Consider the following 24,457-nt stretch of genomic DNA (forward strand, 5'->3'; position numbering starts at 1 on the left):
CGCCCCCCAGCGATTCTCCAACCCAGCGGAGGGGGTCAGAGAATCCTGCCCCATATTCGGGGTGTCGGACCAGCCAGAGTTGGGAACGGGCGTGGAGGCAGATGTTGTAGCCTTCGCTTCGTTGATCGCCTGAAGGCGGATCCTGTTAGGGTGGAGAACAAACTCTCCACCCTGTGCCCTGGCGTGTCGGGGGGACCTGTTGGAATTCTTGACACTTGAAAAGGTCAAATTTGAACTGAGGGGAAGGATGGAGGGATTCATTATTCATTATTCATTATGCACTTTTGAGAATTGGATCACATCGAACATTAGGGCGTTTGGGGGCTGGGAGGGTTGGGGGAGAGGGACTGTGTGTGTTAATGGTGACTATGGGTGATTCCTGATTCCTCTTTGTCATTTGTTTATGTTAACATGCGGGCTAATGTTTGGGGGGGTTTGGTGGGAGGATGGGATCGTTGTTATTGATATGGGGATTGACATTACATTTGTTATGACTATTGTTTATTGTTGTGTGTAAATTTGGGAGAAAACGTGAAAAAGGAGGAGAAAAAACAAAATATTTTTTTTTAAATGAAGATCAACAGAGTATCGTGTGCTGACCAGTATCCCTTACAATTAATAGATGACCTATTTTCTGGATTGCCGGGTGGACAAGAACTCAATAAGATAGATTTATCCCAAGCATTCCTCCAGATGGTACTGGCTGAGTGGCTACCACTCCTAGCCATTGTAACACACAAAGGACTGTTCAGGCACACGTGCCTACCATTCCGTCTGCATTGGCCCTATTCCAAAAGTCCATGGACCAAATCCTTAGTGGCCTCAACGGTGTTCAATGTTATTTGGATGAAGTTTTAAATACCAGCATGATTGAACAGAAGCATCTAAAGAATTTAGAAGGCATATTGGAGCGTCTTCGCATCAGACACCGAGCCGATTACAAGACACCCGACTCGCTATGCCCGGCACGATCTGGATCATGTCCTCACTGGACGTGATCCAGGTAACCATATTAAAATTAGCCATCCTGGCACTGCCAAGCTGACAGTGCCAAGGTGCCTGGGTGCCTGATTGGCACTGCCAGGGGTTTGGGCCTGGGGGTGCCTAGCGCATGAAAGTGGGGCGAGGGGGGAATTTGATGGGCCAAAGTAAGGTTAGGGGGGAAAATTTGGGTGTCATGATGGCGGGGAAGACCTTAAAGGGGTGGGGGGAAGCGTAGTGATTGGGGCAGCCGGTCAAAATGGATCTTGGAGGAGCCGGTCCTGCCGGCGAGTTCAACTCTTCAGTGCAGGAAATCTGACTAAGTGTGGCCTCGAAGGGGAGAAGCACCCTGAGGCCCCCAAAAACGGCAAAGTGTCGTTGAATAGTGGGGTCAATCTTGGCCCTGCAGCCTTCGACAAACACCCTGCCAAACATGCCCGAAACCAAACATAGAAATCTTTCGGCTGAATCACACCCAAAATCTTTGTGTCAAGAGAGAATAATGCAAATTTCTCCTATCAATAAACTATCTTGGCCCTGTCATTGATAAGGATGGGCTCCACAAGGAACCGAAGAGGTGACTGCGATTTTAGATGCGCAAAGACCACAGAATGTATCGCAACTGAGATCTTTTTTAGAACTAATCATTTACTGTGGAAAATTTATTCCAAATCTCGCTACCATATTAAAACCATATATTATTATGTGCGAACCAACAATGGACTTTGACAGAAGATTACAAAGAGGCAGATACTGAAGTCAAAAATTTGCTGAAGAAATCAGAAGTCTTTGTTCATTTTAAACCAAAGTTGAAAATACAACTTGCATGTGACGCATCACCCTATGGGGTGGGTGCAGTTGTCCCTCGTATCATGCCAAATGGAGATGAAAGACCAATAGCTTTTGCTTTGAGAACGTTGCCAAGAGCTGAACAGAATTATGCTCATTTGGAAAAAGAATCCTTGAGTATAATATTTGGAGTCAAACGATTTCATCATTTCTTGTATGGAAGACATTTACCTTGTTAATGGATCACAGATCTTTGTCAACAATTTTTGGTCCATACAAAGGAATGCCTTCTCTACTGCAAGTCGTTTGCAGAGATGGTCACTCATTTTATCAGCGCATAATTATAAGATTGGATCGGAGCAACATGCGAATGCCGATTCTCTATCGCATTTACCAATGTAGGAGAAATCCGAATCATGGGATAATTCTGCAAACTATATATACTGGGTGGGATTCTCCCATCCCGCGGCAGAGTGTTCACGCAGTCGTAAACGCCATTGCGTTTTACGACAGCATGAGGGGCTGCTGCTAGGAGTAATTCTGGCCCCTACAGGGGGCCAGCATGGCGCTGGAGCGGTTCACGCCGCTCCAGCTGCCGATCTCGGCGCGAACTGTGCGCCGTGGGATCCGCGCATGGGCAGTGGCGCCGGCGCCAACGCGCGCATGCGCGGTGGCCTCCTTCAACATGCCGGCCCCGACTCAACATGGCACAGGAGTACAGGGGCCGGCGCGTAGAAAAAGAGGCCAAGGGACAGAGAGGCCAGCCCACCGATCAGTGGGCCCCGATCGCAGGCCAGGTCGCATCAGAGGCCCCCCAGAGTCAGAGCTCCCCCCCCCACAGGCCGCCACCCGACCCTTGCACGCAGAGTTCCCACCGGCTGCGAGCAGGTGTGGACGGCACAGGCGGGACTCAGCGTTCAGAGTGTGAGATACAGTGGAAGCCGTTCATGACTAGATTTGAGGAGCTGGTTGTCGCAGGGGGAGGAGGTAAATAATTGGGGAAAGTATAAAAACTTTCTACTCTGTTGGATGTTAAGGTTATGTTGAACATGTTTGGAATAAAATACCTTTTTAAAACAAAGTTAGAACACAGAAGGAGGCCATTCCGTCCTTCGTGTCTGTGTTGGCTCTCTGCAAGAACATCTCAGTTAGACCCACTCCCCTGCCTTTCCCTAGCCCATAAAAGCCCCATAGAATCCCTACAGTGCAGAAGCGAGACTTTCAGCCCATCGAGTCTGGATCGACCCTCTGAAAGAGCTCCCTACCTTGGCCCACTCCCCTGCCGTTTCCCTGTAACCCTACCCAAACTTCACATATTTTCGTACTACGGGACAATTTAGCATGGCCAATCCACCTAACCTGCACATCTTTGGATTGTGAGAGGAAACCGGAGCACCCGAAGGAAATTCACGCAGACATGGGGAGAAAGTGCAAACTCCACACAGTCACCCAAGGCCAGAATCAAACCCAGGTCCCTGGAGTTGTGAGCCAGCAGTGCGAACGACTATCCCTACAGACCTACATTTTTTTCACGTCAGATAATTATCCAATTTCTTTTGAAAGTTGAGTTTGCTTCCACCACAGTCCCAGGTCCTAACCATTCACTGTGTATAAACGTCTTTCTTTACTTCCCCTTTGTCCTTTTCACATTTGCCTTAAATCAGTGTCCTCTCATTCTCAGCCCTTGTGCTAATGGGCACAGTTTCTCCCTATCTTCTCTGTCCACATCCCCTTTGCACACCTCTATTAGATCCCCCTCAGCTTTCTTTACTTTCAGGAGAACAGCCCCAACTTCTCCAATCTACCTACATAACTGAAATCCCTCAGCACTAGAACCATTCTTGTAAATCTTTTCTGCAGCCTCTCTAATGTCTTCATATCCTTTCCAAGGTTTGGTGCCCAGAACTGGATGCAGTACTCCAGTTGAGACTGAAACATTATTTTGCAAAAGTTCACCATGACTTCCTTGCCCTCGTATCCCATGCTCTGTTTGTCAAGGTTAAGATCTCAAATGCCTTATTAATGAGTTTTAAAATAGTGAATAGAGATGGTCAGTGACTCCCTTAAATAAAAATGGGTGGCAGATTGCAAGATGTTTCAAATATCTCTCTTTCCAGCCTGGGAGAAGCCTGTTTCCTAAAATCTCAGAGCTATGGTTACCTTGCTCTGCTTTGTCATTGCAGCTGTGGAGGCAGCAGGTGACAGGCTTCAGTTAAAGCACAAATGTCTCACACATTGTTTCTTACTGAGACTGATATTGGAGAATTGTTCCTTGTACACCCTGAATGGATATGGTTTCCTGCTGAGAACCCTTCTCCTAATCCTCCTCCCTCTTCCAGCAGCTTGTTCTGCTCCACGTTGCAGGGCTTTGCTCATTCTCCAAGCCATGCAGTATCCTAAGGGGAATGCCAACCAGCGCACCCTTGGCATGGAGCAACTGATCTGAGCAGAAATCTCAAAGTCAGCAAAAACTCTTTAAGTTGCCTCATCACCGCCTTTCGAGCATCTTTAAACAGGTATAAGGAACACCAAGCACTTGTAGAACTGAAGTAAGAACCAGTAGAAATCAACCAACACTGAGCTCTAAATAGTTGATGATCCCTTTAAATAGAACTCATAATGGGTCCTTCCTGCTGAATGTGTGCTCAGCTGTGCAAGGTTAAGCTAGAGCATGAGCTCTAAAATGTGGCACATATCAAATCAGCATGCTGTCATGATCTGTCTATTTTGCATGCTTCCCGCAGACATTCACTGCATGTTCACAAGCACCACATGTGTCTGGAACGGCTCACCTCAAAAGTATGCTTCCGTACCACCAACTTCAAGCAACGGGTATTACTGATCCAAATTTCACGGTGGATGTTTGTATATCCAGCATTCAATAGCTACCAATGATTACATTGTAAAGAGGTAAGGATTTGCTGCCGAAGTTCTGCACCAGGGATCTAACTAATAGAATCACCATTTGTAGAATTTTACTGCATAGAAAGAGACACTTTGGTCCATTGCTTAACCCACTCAATAGGTTATACAGCACTTCATTGATAAGGTAAGGAACATGCTGACCAGAACGCTCAGCTTTTATGGTAGGCAATAATGAATACTATAAAACTTAAGAAACGCTCAAGTCCAATGGCTCCTTAACAATGATGCAATCTGAAGCTTTTCAGTTGCCTATAAGCAGCTAAAGGATGTCCTCCTTTAAGGGAGATAACCAGGATTTATTTGGGGTCAAGATAGTTGTGAGGTAGCATGGCTGGTGATAAAGCAATAGGAATGATTCAAACGTCCATGGTAAATTCAGTTATCTACTCTCAAACAGATAGCTCCAGGTTGTTCCAGAGGACGAATGAACACTACCACTGACCAGCCAACATGGGGTCACCAACAGGCAGCATGAATTCTTCATGTGATTCCAAATAACCCTGTAAGGCTCTGGCCCAAATAGAGGGAGCCGTAATCAACTGGACATCCAACAGGAAACTCGCCAATGTGCTGTAATGTTATATCATTTTAGCAGTCTAACCTCTCAAAGTAAATCTATGCTTTGCCAACTTGGACTTCAGTTTTCTACTGGGATGATGAGAAAATGTTCTGCACCACATATAAGCAAACAGAAACTGTACCTGCATAGTTTCCAGAGATGGTCAGTTTTCAAATCATCAAAAATAATGATGGGTTTTTGGATGCTTTAGATCAAAATAAAATGGTTGTGCCTAACTTGGGATATAGTGTAGAGAAAAGTGTTAAATTGAGCTCTGAGGAAGGCCATCATGGATGCTTTGATCTATTAAACTTGTGAACTAACGTGAACCCTGAGACACATGTAGTTTTGACCAGATAACCAAAATAAAACCTGTGGTGATGCTGGAGATAGTGTTGAGCCTAACTTCGCTGGTGTGTATCTTCTGATATTATGATGCCATTATTCTTGAATGACAGTTTGTCAATTGGAATTATCACTACTGAGTCACTTCACATGTTTATAAATGGGATGGTCTGTAGGTGCAGGGTTACATTTTGTAGCTCGAAAATCACAAGATACTTACTAATGATGATAACCATTCAACATGTTCCATCACATCCATCCAGACGAATCCTACACTCCCCCCCCCCCCCCCCCCCCCCCACACACACACACACACACCCACACACACACCCAAAGCTGTCAGTAGTCATTTCTTAAATTATCCTGGGATTTTCACCTCTGCCACACTACCCAGAAGTCGATTCCAAATGTTAAACATTCTTTATCTGAGAAACTTTCAGCTGGGGCTGGTTTAGCTCAGTGGGCTAGACAGCTGGTTTGTGATGCAGAACAAGGCCAGCAGCACGGGTTCAATTCCCGCACCACCTTATCCGAACAGGCGCCGGAATGTGGTGACTGTGGGCTTTTCACAGTAACTTCATACTTGTGACAATAAGAGGTTATTATTATGATTATTATTATTCTGATAACAATTCTGAAACCATCCTGGGTTTAGAGGGATTTTCTTATGAGCAGAGATTAAGTAGGTTAGGCCTGTGTTCATTGGAGTTTAGAAGAATGAAAGCAGTAAATGGATATTTTTCGTCAGTGTTTACACTGGAGAAAGACAATGTTGTCGAGGAGAATACTCAGGTTCAGTCGATCAGGCTAGATGGAATTGAGGTTCACAAGGAGGAGGTGTTAGCAATTTTGGAAAGTGTAAAAATAGATAAGTCCCCTGGGCCAGATGGGATTTATCCTAGGATTCTCTGGGAGGCCAGGGAGGAGATTGCAGAGCCTTTGTCCTTGATCTTTATGTCGTCTTTGTCGACAGGAATAATGCCGGAAGACTGGAGGATAGCAAATGTTGTCCCCTTGTTCAAGAAGGGGAGTAGAGACAACCCTGGTAATTATAGACCTGTGAGCCTTACTTCGGTTGTGGGTAAAATGTTGGAAAAGGTTATAAGAGATAGGGTTTATAATCATCTTGAAAAGAACAAGTTGATTAGCGATAGTCAACACGGTTTTGGGGGGCAGCACGGGGCCTAGTGGTTAGCACAACCGCCTCACGGCGCTGAAGGTTCCAGGTTCAATCCCAGCTCTGGGTCACTGTCCGTGTGGAGTTTGCACATTCTCCCCGTGTCTGCGTGGGTTTCGCCCCCACAACCCAAAAATGTGCAGAGTAGGTGGATTGGCCACGCTAAATTGCCCCTTAATTGGAAAAAATAATTGGGTAATCTAAATTTATTTTAAAAAACACGGTTTTGTGAAGGGTAGGTCATGCCTCACAAACCTTATTGAGTTTTTTGAGAAGGTGACCAAACAGGTGGATGAGGGTAAAGCGGTTGATGTGGTGTATATGGATTTCAGTAAGGTGTTTGATAAGGTTCCACACGGTAGGCTATTGCAGAAAATAAGGAAGTATGGGATTGAAGGTGATTTAGCGGTTTGGATCAGTAATTGGCTAGCTGAAAGAAGACAGAGGGTGGTGGTTGATGGTAAATGTTCATCCTGGAGTTCAGTTACTAGTGGTGTACCGCAAGGATCTGTATTGGGGCCACTGCTGTTTGTCATTTTTATAAATGACCTGGAAGAGGGTGTAGAAGGATGGGTTAGTAAATTTGCAGATGACACGAAGGTCGGTGGAGTTGTGCATGGTGCAGAAGGATGTTATAGGATACAGAGGGACATAGATAAGCTGCAGAGCTGGGCTGAGAGGTGGCAGATGGAGTTTAATGCGGAAAAGTGTGAGGTGGTTCACTTTAGAAGGAGTAACAGGAATGCAGAGTACTGGGCTAATGGCAAGATTCTTGGTAGTGTAGATGAACAGCGAGATCTCGGCATCCAGGTATATAAATCCCTGAAAGTTGCCACCCAGGTTAATAGGGCTGTTAAGAAGGCATATGGTGTGCTAGCCTTTATCAGTAGGGGGATTGAGTTTCGGAGCCACATGGTCATGCTGCAGCTGTACATAACTCTGGTGCGGCCGCTCCTGGAGTACTGCGTGCAGTTCTGGTCACCACATTATAGGAAGGATGTGGAAGCTTTGGAAAGGGTTCAGAGGAGATTTACTAGGATGTTGCCTGGTATGGAGGGAAGGTCTTACGAGGAAAGGCTCAGGGACATGAGGTTGTTTTCGTTAGAGAGGAGAAGGCTGAGAGGTGACTTAATAGAGACATATAAGATAGTCAGAGGGTTAGATAGGGTGGCCAGTGAGAGTTTCTTTCCTCGGATGGTGATGACCAACACGAGGGGACATAGCTTTAAATTGAGGGGTAGTAGATATAGGGCAGATGTCAGAGGCAGTTTCTTTACTCAGAGAGTAGTAGGGGTGTGGAACACCCTGCCTGCAACAGTAGTAGACTCGCCAACTTTAAGGGCATTTAAGTGGTCACTGGATAGACATATGGATGAAAATGGAATAGTGTAGGTCAGATAGGCTTCAGATGGTTTTACAGGTCGGCGCAACATCGAGGGCCGAAGGGCCCGTACTGCGCTGTAATGTTCTATGTTCTATGACCTAATTGAGACATATAAGGCACCTGATTTAGCAGCCTCATTGCGTCCGACTTGGTGGCAGGAGCAAGTCGTTGAATCTCATGAGAGGCCTGCTTCGAGATTCATGACACTCGAAACGCCTCATGTGATTCATCAGAATCTCGTAACGTGGCGCGATCTGGATCCCACTCTCGCTGGGCAAGATCCAGGCGTGCATATTTAAATGAACCATTCGGCTCATTTAAATATGCGCTTGCCCAATTCACCCAGGGCCTCACCAGTGAGGCTTCAACCAGGCACCAATTGGAACCGGTTCACAAAGTCATTAACCAGTTGTGATGGCAGTTAAGGCAGGGTCTCACTGGTGAATTTAGACCCGTGGGTGGTCGAGCATTGGGTAGAGTGGCACCCTAGCATTCCCCCAGGTGTCTGGGCACCATGGCACTGCCAGCCTGGTACCTTGGTACTACCAGCCCAGAGCTCTGGCAGAGCCAACCTGACAGTGACAATCTGGTACTGTCAGGGTGCCTGGGGGGCACTGCAAGGCTGGCATAGGCACTGTCAGGTTGTAAGGCTTGCGGTGCCAAGGTGTCCAGGTTCCAGGTTTCCCTTGCCAGGGGTCGATCCCATGGGAGGTGGCGGGGTGGGGGGGGGGGGGGGGGGACCTTATCCATACGTAGTGGGGGGGGGGGGGGGAAGTGGGCTTAAGGACCCCAGACAAGGTAAGTTGAGTGAAGTGGGGGGCCCTGAGTCCGCGATGGGGGCTGGGCTCCTGAATACAGGAAATTACTTAAAGCCGCATGACAGGGAGTTCCTTGCCGAGGCAAAAAAAAAGTGGCGTTCAATAGCGGGGTCTTTCTTGGTGCTGCAGGTGCCAGAAAATGCATCACTAAACATGTCATTCAGTGCACTTTAACTTGAGTCCACTGAATCGCGCCCATAGAATTCTCAGGGGGCTTGGCAGAGTAGATCCTGAGATAATTTTTTCTCATGTGGGAGAGTCTAGGACCAGAGGGCATAATTTCAGAGTAAAGAGTCTTCCATTCAAGAGGGAAATGAAGAGGAATTTCTTCTCTCAAAGGGTAGTGAATCTGAGGAATTCTTTCCTGCAGAAGGCTGTAGAGACTGGGTCATTAAGTATGTTCAAGGCTGAGATTTAAAGTCTACTTTATATATTGTCCAATACTTAGGCACATGTAGATAATTGAGAATCCAGAAGTGAATAATTGCATTCATGATTCATAATTCTTTAAAAAAATAGTAATAGAAGACCAGCCAGATTGTATGTCGCCAAATACAATAATTTCACCAGGCCAGCAGAAGCAAGCACGTTCAATTAATAACCAGCAGCTTCAATAGGACACCGCATGGCAATGGACAAGCACCAGCCACATGAAAGGAGAGTAGGGATGGATCTGCTGAATTTTGCTAAATGAGTCAACATTCTTTTCTATTAGTCAAAGGCAGTCAAAGTATCACTCACAACTGCTGGAGAAAAATCTAGAAGCTGCACAGAGATGTGTTGTATGTGATAAATTTGTAGCATAAAAACTGTAAAGATTTACTATGACTGATACTAGATGTTTGGAAATAATCATGTGAGTGGTTTGCCAATATTGTCTGAGTGAATGTGTGCCATTTTGTACCAAATTTAGTGCACATGGCCAGAACATTGTCACTGGAGCCATACATGTGGCTCATCAGCTATGGGACAACAATGACTTGCAGTAATTTTTTAGATTCACCTCTTTGATACAATTTACATTCATCTACCCTTTACAACAGTCACATCTCTGATGTCTCCTTTCGAAGCTGAAAATCCTAAGCATTTCCAGTCTTTTCTCATAACACACACTTCTGATGCTAGCCCTGTAGCTCCATTAAAAAGTGATTGCCTCCATGACTTAGTCTTTGTGCATTTTGGTTATTAGAATAAAGCTGCATAGAGAAACTAAACAAGAGCCAAAATTCGCTCCTCATTATGTACTAATTTCAAATAATTCAAACTGTAAAAAGTGCTGAATCAATGCATAAGTAATGTATAGTTAAACATATCCTTCTTTCCTCAGGACAGCTAACTATGATAGTTGGTCAGGTCGGGTGCGGTAAATCATCCCTCCTCTTGGCAGTCCTTGGAGAAATGCAAAAAAATTCTGGAAACGTCTACTGGAACAGGTAATGAAGCTGCCGAATGATATTAAGATGTGGAGTCACCTGGTAGTGCAGAACCTGAGTATTACTGAAAAAAGAGACATGCTGTCAATGATTTTTGTCTTGCATTCTTCACGATAGCTTGCAAGAAATTTCCAAATCAAGCAGGGAACAATAATTTATACTACATGAGAAGAGAGGTGGCAAGTGGACTCTGATTGGTTGAGACATTGCCATGGAGAATGCAGCATGGAACTATTAACTGCACAGCTTTGTTCAAATTTGAACCAGGCAGGTCAACTCTGATTGGTCAAGGCATTGCCCTGGGGAATGAACCAGGGAATGAGTGTTCACTAAGCTTTTGTATAGTTGGAAAAAGACACAAGTGTGTGCATGTTCCTGCAAAGGACAGATCCCGGAGTGTGGATATATGTGGCTTCCAGCATACATGAGTGTGGTGATCTACCACTATATATATGTGTATGCTTGCATTAGGGGATGTATGACAGTACCTGTATTACAGGTTTTCCGGTAAGCCCCTGCCCGCTAGCTCCGGACACAATGAGCAGTATAAATATTCATAAGTTTCCCTGAGATGCCATTCTACAGCTACAGCCGAAGGAATAGCATCTCACTGTAATAAAGCCTCTCTTGTACCGATTTGAGTCTTTGTGTGCAATTGTTAGCGCCACAATGAGGAAACTACACTGCTTGCATTCCTGACTATTTTAAATTGGTATTCAGTGTAATTCTTAGCACAGTTAGGATTATTTAGCACGTGTTGTCCAATCACAGAATCACATTTTATGTTGACACCATTGGTGGAATTCTCCCATGGGAGTGGGCTAAATGTTGGGGGGGAGAATTTGGTAGGAGTCCAAAAATTGGTTTCATGCCGGTGTGTATTTCCCATGGGTTCACTAAGGAGGTAGTGATGGGCAAGCTAATGGGGCTAAAGGTAGACAAGTCTCCTGGCCCTGATGGAATGCATCACAGGGTACTAAAAGAGAGGGCTAGGGAAATTGCAAATGCACTTGTGATAATTTACCAAAATTCACTGGACTCTGGGGTGGTCCTGGCGGATTGGAAATTAGCAAACGTGACACCACTGTTTAAAAAAGGAGGTAGGCAGAAAGCGGTTAATTATAGGCCAGATAGCTTAACTTCGGTAGTAGGGAAGATGCTGGAATCTATCATCAAGGAAGAAATAGCGAGGCACCTGGATGTAAATTGTCCCATTGGACTGACGCAGCACAAGTTTATAAAGAGCAGGTCGTGCCTAACTAATTTAGTGGAATTTTTTGAGGACATTACCAGTGCGGTAAACAACAGGGAACCAATAAATGTGGTATATCTGGATTTCCAGAAAGCTTTTGACAAGGTGCCACACAAAAGGTTGCTGCATAAGGTAATGATGCATGGCATTAAGGGTAAAGTAGTAGCATGGATAGAGGTTTGGTTAAGTAATAGAAAGCAAAGAGTGGGTATTAATGGGTGTTTCTCTGGTTGGCAATCAGTAGCTAGTGGTTTCCCTCAGTGATCAGTGTTGGGCCTACAATTGTTCACAATTTACATAGATGATTTGGAGTTGGGACCAAGTGCAATGTGTCCAAGTTTGCAGATGACACTAAGATGAGTGGTAAAGCGAAAAGTGCAGAGGATATGGAAGTCTGCAGAGGGATTTGGATAGTTTAAGTGAATGGGCTAGGGTCTGGCAGATGGAATACCATGTTGACAAATGTGAGTTTATCCATTTTGGTAGGAATAACAGCAAAAGGGATTATTATTTAAATGATAAAATATTAAAACATGCAGCTGTGCAGAAAGACCTGGGTGTGCTAGTCTATGAGTCGCAAAAAGTTGGTTTACAGGTGCAACAGGTGATTAAGAAGGCAAATGGAATTTTGTCCTTCATTGCTCGAGGGATGGGGTTTAAGACTACGGAGGTTATGCTGCAACTGTATAAGGTGATAGTGAGGCCACACCTGGATCGTTGTGTTCAGCTTTGGTCTCCTTACCTGAGAAAAGACGTACTGGCGCTGGAGGGTGTGCAGAGGAGATTCATTAGGTTAATCCCAGAGTTGAGGAGGTTGGATTATGAGGAGAGGTTGAGTAGACTGGGACTGTACTCGTTGGAAGTTAGAAGGACGGGGGCCATCTTATAGAAACATACAAAATTATGAAGGGAATAGATAGGATAGATGCGGGGAGGTTGGTTCCACTGACGGGTGAAAGCAGAACTCGACGGGCATAGCCTCAAAATAAGGGGAAGTAGATTTACGACTGAGTTTGGGAGGAACGTCTTCACACAAAGAGTTGTGAATCTACGGAATTCCTTCCCCAGTGAAGCAGTTGAGGCTCTTCATTAAATGTTTTCAAGATAAAGATAGACAGTGTTTTGAAGAATAAAGGAATAAAGGGTTATGGTGTTTGGCCGTTAAAGTGGAGCTGAGGCCACAAAAGATCAGCCATGATCTCAATGAATGGTGGAGCAGGCTCGACGGGCCTGATGGCCTACTCCTGCTCCTAGTTCTTATGTTCTTATTTCCTCCACGGCAGATCAGGAAACCCACTGGAGATCAGCGTGAAATTGATTTGGATCCTTGTAATGGGATGTAAATGCAGACAGACCGGAATCTTTCCCTATGCCCGATTCTCCACAATGCCAGCGGGAAAACACGTCAATCCAGAGCACGTTTGGGACAGCATACAATCAGAGAATCAGTGCATTGCAGAAGGAGGCCATTCTGTCCATTCCATCTGCATTGACCTTCTGAAAGAGCACCCTACCTAGGCCCAATACACCACCCTATCCCTGTAACTCCAAAATCCCATCTAACCTTTGGACAATTATAATAATAATCTTTATTGTCACAAGTAGGCTGACATTAACACTGCAATGAAGTTACTATGAAAAGCCACTCGCCGCCACATTCCGGCACCTGTTCAGTTACACAGTGGGAGAATTCAGAATGCCCAAATTACCTAATAGCACGTCTTTCGGGACTTGTGGGAGGAAACCGGAGCACCCGGAGGAAACCCACGCAGACACGGGGAGAACGTGCAGACTCCACACAGACAGTGACTCAAGCTGGGAATCGATTAGGCAACATTTGGACACTAAGGGGCAATTTAGTAATAATAATAATCGTTATTAGTGTCAGTAGGCTTACATTAACACTGCAATGAAGTTACTGTGAAAATCCCCTCATCGCCACCCCATGGCACCTGTTCGGGTACACTGAGGGAGAATTCAGAATGTCCAAATTACCTAACATCATGTCTTTTGGGACTTGTGGGAGAAACCGGAGCACCCCACACAGTCATCCAAGACTGGAATTGAACCCAGGTCACTGAGGCTGTGAGGCCGCAGTGCTAGCCACTGTGCCGTCTACATGACATGCAGAAGTCAGGACTAACCTGAACAGTGCCTGGAGCTGCCTGTGGAGTTTGGAATGACGGCCGCCAGCAACCATGGACCCCAGAATTCCACAGTAGCATGTGATGGGAACATCTATGGTTGGATCTTCCAGGTTCTGTGTCATGAGGAGGTCCATCTTCCAGCTTTCGAGTGTTACTGGAGATTGATTCTCTTTTTAAAGAGATCCATCTTCATGATTCAGAGTATTATTTTTCAGGAGGGCAATCTTCTTTCTTCAGTGGTGCGTCGGTGATTTTGGGCTCCTTTTCGATATGGCACCCAGATATGATAGCAGGACTCATGTCATCATGCCAACTCACCACGGATTACTATGCAAAACCCCAAGGTGCATTAATAATGAGGTTAGTGGGGGCAGCACGGTGGTTAACACTGCTGCCTCACGGCACCAAGGTCCCAGATTCGATCCCGGCTCTGAGTCACTGTCCTTGTGGAGTTTGCCCCCACAACCCAAATATCTGCAGGGCAGGTGAATTGACCTCGCTAAATTGCCCCTTAATTGGAAAAAGTAAATTGGGTACTCTAAATTTTTTTTTAAATAATGAGTTTAGGGCCAGAAAGTATGGTATGGTTGCCTCCCCAATGGGAAACACTCCACCTTCCCACTCCCAATGAAACTTAGTCCCAAATGGGAGAATTTCACCCGATATTTGGAGTTTTGCACACATTGGCTGGTTGAGTATAGTCAATATTTTGCCTGTTGTGAACAGCTGGAAAGACATGTCTGCCAATTGTTAGAACGTATGGCCTTAATGCCTGACACTGTGAGCTCTCCAGGCAATGCCTCAACCAATCTGATCCACATGCCAATCAGCACTCATATCATGAAGTATAAATTGTTGTTTCCCCGTTACTGTTGGAAATTTCTTGTGAGCTATCCTGATGACATAAAGCTTTGATAGCATGTCTAAATGTTCAGCAATTAAGGTGTGTCCTGAATTATAATGGCTTTGACAATATGTTGAATCCATTGAAACGGTCATGGGCTTGTCCTTCATAAATTATCTTCGGATCGTCATATCCCAGAGTTATTTGTGCTTTGCTCTGTTAACTATTCAGGATGTGAGGAATCAAGGCTGGGAGATCATTTCCGGCCAGTGTCGACTTTGCCCCAACAGAAAACATTACTATTACGATCCCTGTGGGGGAGCCCTGAAATAAAATAACCAAATTTACTGAATGATTACCAAATGGAGAAATTGCGAACAAGATTTCACGTTTTGTAACTTTTACTTTAAAGTGAATCAGAATTAATGCAAATTAAAAATGAATTAACAGACAAATGGCATATCAAATAAAAAATTAACTTTAAATAATAGATATAACAAGGACACATTTCACACAACCTCAATCATTCCCGTTCATTAGGTAGCTATACTGTTTCATAACATACAATCCCCAAGGCGCAGCAGGAAGCCATTGGTCCATCGAGTTACTACCGACCCTCCGAAAGAACACCTTGGCCTTGGCCCACTCCACATCCTACCCCTGTAGCCCTGCACACTGATCATGGCCAATCTATCTAATCTGCACATCTTTGGACACCAAGGAACAACTTAGTATGGCTAATGTACCTAAGCTGCACATATTTGGACTTGCATTGTGTATTCTGTATAATATTATGTATTCATGCAAGGTAGGTCGGGAGTGCTATTTGACAAATTCCGTCACTACTAGGTTTCATGGTAATGATTATCATGAAGAAGGCACACTTCTATGGACCCTCTCTTCTTTCAGTCATGACAGTCCTGATGGTGTAGCTTTCCAGAGTTCATTTTCAACCAATAACACCCCATTCATGGTTTGGCCGCTTCTTGGAAAACACCCAGCTCTTTAGCATCTCTGAGGTATTCACACAGTTTTCTAGGTTTTGGACCTTTTTGCCAGCTCACACATTACCTCCAAGAACTCCTGTCTCCTTTTCTACAAGACAGAAAAACTGACCTCGATGTATTCCTCCGTCTGTCTCTATCTACTTTCTCTTTGTGTCTGCATCTATGTGCTGATCTCCTTCATCTTCCAGATCCTCTGTCTGTAACTCACCTTTGTGTCTGTAGCTCTCCTTTGTATCTGCCAGCCACATGGTTTCTTTCTTAACTTCCTTCAGTTGGTATAGATTCCAGATCAAATTACCATATCACTGAGACCAGCATTGGCTTATTATTCATGGAAATTATAACTGCTCCCTTTATAAATGATGCAAACTCTTACAAGTCCCTTTCAGGTACTCTTAAAAACAATTACAGATTCCACAGACATTTTGAAGAATTTACTAATTTTCCTTACCATACTGCTTCCGGGTCAAAGGTCTTTATTCATTCTGTTCGTCTTTTGGATGAAATGTGAAACTGAGGCCTTCTTTGCCATCTCACTGAACCATAAAACATCCAAGTGGCGAGTAGAAGATTCGATGGAGGGTAGAAGATTTTTCCCAATATCCTGGCCAACATTTATCCCCCAACTAACACCTAAAAATAGATGAACCATGGATTTATTACTTATTTGGTTATGAGATCATGTTAAGAGCAAACCACTTTGGAACATCCTAACGGTGTGCATGGTGCTATATAATTGAAAGTTCCTTCTTCTTTGCTTTATTATTATTCTTTTTCATTCTGTTTTTCTAACTTGTTTTCCTTTACACTCTGGCATTCCTGACAGTGAACGCATGGAAGGAGAAAGCAGGTAAGGCCGCCAGTTCCGTTGACTACACATTACTGCCCCAATATCTTCCTACAGTTCAAGGACAAGAGTAAAAATAAATGTTCTTTGCCTGAAGCATAATACTGCAGATGCTGGAAATCTGGGGAATAACAAAGGGAAAGTGCTCAGCAAGCCAGGCAACAACTACAGTGAGAGAAACAAGAGTTAACACTTCACCTCAATGCTCTTTCATCAGACTAAACATTAACTTCTATCTCTAGAGATGCTGCCTGACCGGTTGGTAATTTTTGCTAACTTCTCTTTATCACACTCTGGCTTGTTCGTGACCACATTGTGTTTATTTCTATGGATTTGTAAACAGGCAATGTTTTTTTTGTACAAAAACAAAAGACTGCATATCTTGGAAATCAGAAATACTCAGCAGGTCAGGCAACATCTGTGGCGAGGTATTTCAGCTCAATAACCTTTATTCTGAGTTGTCAACCTGATGAAGCTGCAACACAGGAGTACTTGCACCCAAACAACAAAAGCATCATGCAATAGACAGAGCTAAGCAATACCACAATGAGTGGATTAGATCTAAGCTGGGACTGGTTTAGCACAGGGCTAAATTGCTGGCTTTGAAAGCAGACCAAGGCAGGCTAGCAGCATGGTTCAATTCCTGTACCAGCACCCCCCCCCCCCGAACAGGTGCCGGAATGTGGTGACTAGGGGCTTTTCACAGTAACTTCATTTGAAGCCTATTTGTGACAGTAAGTGATTTTCATTTCATTTTTCATAAGCTCTGTGATCCAGTCATGAATGATGGTAAACAATTCAACAACTAACTGGAGGAGGAGGCTCCACAAATATCCCCATCCTCAGTGATGGAGGACCCCAGCATATCAGTTCAAAAGACATTTGCAACAATCTTCAAAAGGACGTGCCAAGTGGATGATCCATTTCGGTCTCCACCTCAGGTCTCCAGCGTACAGATGTCAGTCTTCAACCAATTCGGTTCACTCCAAAAAACAGTGGAAGGCAATGGATACAGCCACGGCTATGGGCCGCCAAGGCTGTGGACCCTGACAACATTCCAGCAATAATACTGAAGACTTGTCCTCCGGTATTAGCTGTGCTTTAGTCAAGCTGTTCCAGTACAGCTTCAACACTGGCATCAACCTGGAAATGTGACAAAAAGCCCAGGTATGTCCTGCGCACAAAAAGCAAGGCAAATCGAACTGTGCCATTACCAGCCCAGTAGTCTACTCTTGATCATGGCAAACTGATGGAAAGTGTCGTCAACAGTGCTGCCAAGCAATATTATTCAGCAATAAGCTGTACACTGACACTTAGTTTGGGTTCCACTTGTGGCACTTGGCTCCTGACTTCATTACAGCCTTAATCCAAACATGTACAAGTGCTGAATTCAAAGAAATGACGCAAGAGTGACTGGCCTTGGCATCAAGATAACATTTGACTGAGTGTGGCACCAAGGAGCTGATGTAAAACTAGAGTCAATGAAAATCAGGCGGGAGACACTACACTGGTTGGAGTCATACCTGGCACAAAACAAAATGCTTGCAGTCATTGGAAGTCAATCATCCAAGCTCTGAGACATCACTGCAGGAGTTCCTCATGCCAAACCATCTTCAGTTGTTTTATCAATGACCTTCTGTCCATCATAAGGTCAGAAGTGGGAATGTTCGCAGATGATTACACAATGTGCAGCACCATTCGCAACTCTGCAAATACCCAAGCAGTCTGTATCCTTCTGCAGCAAGATTTAGACAATATTCAGCCTTTGGCTAATAAGTGGTAAGTAACATTCACACCACACAGTGCCAGGCAATGACTATCTCCAACAAGAGAACATTCAACCATCTTGACATCCAATGATATTCCCATTATCAACATTCGGGGATTATCACTGACCAGAAATTGAACTAGATTAGCCACAGAATTAGCATGGCTACAAGACCAGATCAGTGGCTGAGAATTCTGAGGTGAGTAGCTCATCCGCTGGCTCCCAAAAGCTTGTCCACCATCTACAAGGCACCAGTCAGGAGTGTGATGGAATACTCTCCACTTTCCTGGATGAATGCAACCCCAACAACCCCAACCCCTTCAAGAAGCTCAACATCATCCAGCACAATGCAGCCCATTTGATTTGCACCCTATCCACCACCTTCAGCATCTACTCCTTCCACCACCGACACACAATGGCAGCAAATGTATCACCTACAGTATGCACAGCAGCAACTCACCATGGCTGGGTTGCTGCAGTGCATGTATTTTCATTTTTGAATAAAAATACGGGTTCATATTGTCAATGGGACCTTTTGTCAATCTTTTTTTCCAAAATGGAGATGGTGGAGAAAAACAATTGATGGGTACAGTATTCATACTTGACAAAGCAGCAGTGTTGAATTGGAAAGTGATGTAAAGAATTGCACACTTGTACAAAAGCTATCTTCATTATCTTGAAGGGTGCAAATGCAGCAACTGACTGGCTGTGTAGCTCCTGCATTTCCGACAAGTCTACAAGTCCAAATGCATTTTGGAGGAATTAACTGAAATAGTAAATACCTCACTGCCCTAAAGAGACATAACAATTTATCCTCTTTCTGTTTAAAATATTGCAGCAGTACCGAAGAGGAAACGGCTGTTGATGTTGAAGTGAGGTACATCAAGTTGTTCTGACCCGATCACTAAAAAGCTGTTCCCTTGCCCAAATTCCTCCTAGTGTTGCTTCACCATTGTGGATGTCAGCAGACGTTGTTGAATGTGTTCCCTAGGTTTAGGGTTGCCAACCCTTCAGGGTTGTCCCAGAGTTTCCGAGAATGAAATATTACTCTCTATCTAGGACACTGCTACTAGCAGACCTATAAAATCAGAGGGACAAAGAACAAAGAAAAGTACAGCACAAGAACAGGCCCTTCAGCCCTCCAAGCCTGCGCCGACCATGCTGCCCGTCTAAACTAAAATCTTCTACACTTCCGGGGTCCGTATCCCTCTATTCCCATCCTATTCATGTATTTGTCATGATGCCCCTTAAACGTCACTATCGTCGCTGTTTCCACCTCCTCCTCCGGCAGCGAGTTCCAGGCACCCACTACCCTCTGTTTAAAAAACTTGCCTCGTATATCTCCTCTAAACCTTGCCCTTGCACCTTAAACCTAAGCCCCCTAGTAATTGGGGGTAATTGACCCCCTCTATCGCTGGGAAAAAGTATCCGACTATCCACTCTGTCTATGCCCCTCATAATTTTGTAGACCTCAATCAGGTCGCCCCGCAAACTTCTTTGTTCCAGTGAGAACAAACCAAGTTTATTCAACCTCTCCTCATAGCTAATACCCTCCATACCAGGCAACATCCTGGTAAATCTTTTCTGCACCCTCTCTAAAGCCTCCATGTTGAAAACATTGTGATTTATTTTCATTTTCAGAAAATATTTATTTGCTTAAAAACATTAGGGGTGGGATCAAAAGGCCATTTGACTGGATAATTAAGAGTTGTTTGTTTTCCAATTGCTGTGGGAAGGGAACTCTGCAAGGATAGGCATGTTTGGTGACCAAGGGCAGGGGTGTGGGATAGAAGGATGTGTGAAACCTCAAGGAATACATCCAACCACAGTTGGCAACCCTACCTAGGCTGTTCTTGTCCACTGGTGATACCTTTGCATCCTCTGTCTACCACGTCTGTCATTAATGCTTTACTGGCCCTATGTGTTCTGTTTATCAGCTTTCATTTTAAGGGTGCCGTATCACACTGCTGTGCTTTGTTCTGCACTAAACAAATACACTTGTAAGTTGCTTTATGAGGTTTAGTTTCTGAAGCATACAAACATATTCTACATTTGGGAGTTATGCTTTTTGACTAAAGAAACTCCTCTCAAAACAGTCAGATCAATACTTTGCATCCTAGCTTTATACTTTCCATCAGTATTTTTACTTCAGCTGGTAACTTTTTCTGTGCAATTTCTTTGGCACCCAAGTTTAAAAATGCAGAGGAACGCAGATGCCTTCGGCCATAGCTGCCTGAAAACATCGGCTCTCAGAAAAATGCAGAGGAATGAGATTAAAATAACCGCATTTGCGTCTTCTTAAAATGACAAAAAATGTGAAGGGTCTGGTTAAATGAATATGTTATCGGTGTCTTCAAGCTGTTAAATTCTGTAATCCCTTGGTGAAAACATTAGCACCTTCCATTAAAGTAATATCTTCTATTTCTTTAAATACATTTTTCGCTCAACCTTTGGCAATGGAAATGGGAGCATTGTCACGCTGATGTCAGAGAACCCTGCCACGATTGCCACATGTGGCAAATCCAGTTCAATCACATTGACAAAGAAATTAGAAACAGGCAAGTGAACCAACAATCTCAAAATACAATGGAGAAGGCTGATATGCCCCAAGTGTTGCAAGTTTCCACCCGGTAGAAGTCTAGTTGTTATGTGAATCCCATCACATCTCGAACAGATGATGGTGTACAAGAGCCTAAAGGGAATAAGAATCTGCTCAAGTGGCACTCCGGATAGGATCCTGGAGGATCTGAATGGATGATGGTGACCACGACCAAAAATGCACCACAGTCTCTCACAGGTCTACACTATTATTAACTAGAGCGCTGGTGAAGCAGGTTTTTACAGTACTTCTGGCATCTAAACACTATTGGCACATATCAAGCAGTTTATTTATTTGCACTGTGCACATATTTTGGATACTTTTGTTATCTCTCAGGAGAAGGACTGCTGTAGCCTATGCTTCACAGAAACCCTGGATATTGAACAACACAGTGGAAGAAAACATCACCTTTGGAAATCCTTTTAACAAACAAAGGTAATAAACTTTGTTTAAAGTTTTATTTGTAGAATTGAGATGTAGCAGTGAATATTTTTTAACAGGAACCTCTTCGCTGTATATTTACTTGATCTTGTTTATTAAATACTGAAATTAGGGCTTGTCTGAGAACATTAGTGCATTGGTATTTTGTGCACGGGAGGGGGCAGGATTCTTGCACACAGTTTCTATATGGTAAACCCCACATCTTATTTATATTTTATTCAAGGAAAGTCACAGGGATCGATTTTAAACTTATCAGCATGGTGCAAACTTGGTCGGAGGGCTATTAAAAAGAAGCACGCTATGTACCCACTCAGAATTCAAGCCTTTTGTTAAATTTCCCATTTTAATCTGCAGCTGGATGAAGTGTTCTCATGGATTAATGCAGATCGGGGTGATATTGAGTCTATTGTTTTTGATCTGGGGCCATCGCTTTTCCACCAGACTGGCAATTGTCAGAAAAGACTGAATAAGCTGGGATTCTTATTTATTGAACAGAGAATACTGAGCAGAGACCTTTTGAAAATTCTGAATAGGCTTGATAGGATTGATATGGAGTAGATGGCCTTGGATTCCACTGTGGGGCAAGGTAGAATAATGCACCTAATAAGATGGGAGGCATGAAGGCCTTGGCCATCTTAAAGACAGAACCTCGTTTGAATACATTTCTGCAGGGTCCCACATGACACCTAGCCAGGTTGGCTACCTAGCCCATTTTCATTCTATTAATGAGCTGGACACCAGAGTCTCCACACCTCCGTGTTCCTCCGGTTCTCTGATCCGGGATTCACGCAGGCTTGGAGAGGTGCAAGTATTTGCCAGCGTGCTCCTGGCAAGACTTTGGCGCTGTAAAACACCACAGTTCCCACGCCGGCATCGGTACATAGCCTCAAAAATGGTGAATCCAGCCCTAAGTGTCGACGCTGGGGCAGGATTCATGGACTTTCACGGCAGCAAAACTGGTGCTCAACCTGGACCGATTCAGCGACTGTGGAGGGGCTAGCACTGGCTTCACGTGGAACATAATTGATTCCAATGAAAAGCGTGTGGGATTTGCTGAGTCCGTAATTGACACTCTGGAGGCACTCCTCGCAGTGGGCTAAGGAGATACGTATTTAAGGAAGGTGCCCCCAAAGCCCATCGGAGGGCCTCCTCCCCCCACAATGCAAATCCTGCCCATCCCAACCCCCAGTTCCCCCCATCAGAGACCCCCACATACAAGCTCTTCTTGCCTCCGATCTCCCCACCATCAAGAGCAGATAGTTCTGGCCATTATGTTCATCTTTATCACATGCTCTACAGTTTAGTGTACAATTGTGAATGCCTTTCTTTCCTTTTCCACCAGCCAGAGATAGCCATTACGGTAATGATCTAACACTATTAAATACTTTAATGGTGTTTGCTTAGTTTGGGTCATAATGGTGCACTATACTTCACTTATGGTGCTTTTAATGAAGGTTACACTGTCTCATCAAACAGCAAATAACTCTCTTGTCAATATTTGCTGCATTCTAACAATTCAGTCAGCAAAGCCTGGTTAAATGGCAAAGCTTTACAAACCATGACAGATGGTGTTTTTTTGCGTGCTGTTGTTAGACATTTTGATCAATGATTTGACAACAATATATTTCTGAGGACACAGTGGATTGGCCTGAGTGCATTCAGATCAAGTTTCGTGAATAGAATAAAATAAAAATCTTGGACGGGATTCTCTGGTGGCTGATCGAGAAATATGATTGAGCAGAGAATAGGTTCCGATTCCAAAATCGCGGCAGCCGCCGATTTGATGTCAAATCGCAATTCTCCACCACCTCAACAGTGGCATCAGTGTGGTCCGAAAAGCACATACAGTAAGCACCATTTGCATATCATTAGCCGGCCTGCACCAATATTCTCCGGGGCCTCCGCAATTCTCCGCTTCCAAAGTTCCCAATGATGCAGTTCACTTGTCCTTTTAAAAATCGTGAAACCGGTGTCATGGCTGCTGAGATAGAGAGAAAGGGCATACAGAAGGTGTCCAACATCGCCATAGTTTGCTGACAGTTGTATCGCTGGCCGGGGGGGGCTTCTGCAAGGGCCGTGGGGAGTAGCATAGGGTGGCCAGGAGGTGGGCTGTGGGGTCGGGAAGGATGGGCACAGGACACCATTGCCGCAGCCGGAATGGCAGCAATGCAGCTGCGCACACCGCTGACAACCCACTGTGAGCTTAGGGCCACAGGTTGGAGGGTGACCACCAGGGCACTCCCCTAGGTGCCCTCTGGCCCCAGCCGACCCATCAGCGGGGTAGGTGTGCTCCAGTGCCATCTTGTTGGCTGGGATGAGTGTGTATGGGAAGTGTAATGTGCATATGCGGCTGCAACTTGTCAGCCTCCCATGTGTCAATCATGGACCCAGCAAATCCCGCACCGTTTCTCATTGGAATCAGTTATGTTCCATGAGAAGCCAGTGCTAGCCCCTCCACAGTCGCTGAATTGGTCCAGGTTGGGCACCAGTTTTGCTGTCGTGAAAGTCCACGAATCCTGCCCTGGCATCGACATTTAGGGCTGGATTCACCGTTTCTCAGGCTAAGTGCCGACGCCGGCGTGGGAACTGTGGTGTTTAATGGCGCCAAAATCGGCACCGAACCTTCACCGATCCTGCAACCAGTGAGGGTCTAAGCAGCCACGCCGGGTAAAACTCCCGGCTCCCACGATATAAACGGCTGGAGAATGGCCGGGTCCGTGTCTACGCATCTGCACAGTGACGATCTGCAGCGGTCGTGACGTCAAACATGGTGGCAGCCATGTGCAGACCTAACCTGCCAAATACTGCCCCCGTGGCCACCCCCCACTAGACCCCCAGGCCCTCATGGAAGCCAACAGCTTGGCCCCCAGCCAACAGCACGACTCCCGGGATCCCTCATGGCTCAGACCACATGTGCCCCGCGCCATCGGGAACTCGGCACATCGGGGGAGGAGCATCGGGAGGGCCCTCCGGTGACACGCCAACATCATGCGAACCGCATATGACACGCGACGCGATGCTGCCATTTCGGAGGGAGCGGAAATAGAAAAAAGCCGCCGCCCCCGATTTGGGTGTCGGAAGGGATTCTCTGCCCTGTCACCGATTACAATATCGACGGTGGGCAAAGATGAATCCCGCCCA

The 24,457-nt window shown here is 45.0% G+C and overlaps 1 protein-coding gene across 6 annotated transcripts in view; it reads left to right on the forward strand.

Moving 5' to 3' along the window:
* The window catches only part of abcc8 (ATP-binding cassette, sub-family C (CFTR/MRP), member 8), a 362,311-nt gene that overhangs the window by 239,702 nt on the left and 98,152 nt on the right, over positions 1-24,457 (forward strand). For 5 of the 6 annotated variants that reach the window (XM_038807799.1, XM_038807798.1, XM_038807802.1 and 2 more), the window contains 4 exons: positions 10,306-10,411; positions 16,488-16,511; positions 19,115-19,153; positions 21,212-21,310. In XM_038807799.1, coding sequence (XP_038663727.1) covers positions 10,306-10,411; positions 16,488-16,511; positions 19,115-19,153; positions 21,212-21,310 — 268 coding nt within the window. The remainder of the gene's footprint in view (positions 1-10,305; positions 10,412-16,487; positions 16,512-19,114; positions 19,154-21,211; positions 21,311-24,457) is intronic. The other variant, XM_038807800.1, reaches the window with a different exon arrangement.

This window comes from Scyliorhinus canicula, chromosome 9, assembly GCF_902713615.1.
Source record: "Scyliorhinus canicula chromosome 9, sScyCan1.1, whole genome shotgun sequence".
In the NCBI taxonomy this organism is placed as follows: domain Eukaryota; kingdom Metazoa; phylum Chordata; class Chondrichthyes; order Carcharhiniformes; family Scyliorhinidae; genus Scyliorhinus; species Scyliorhinus canicula.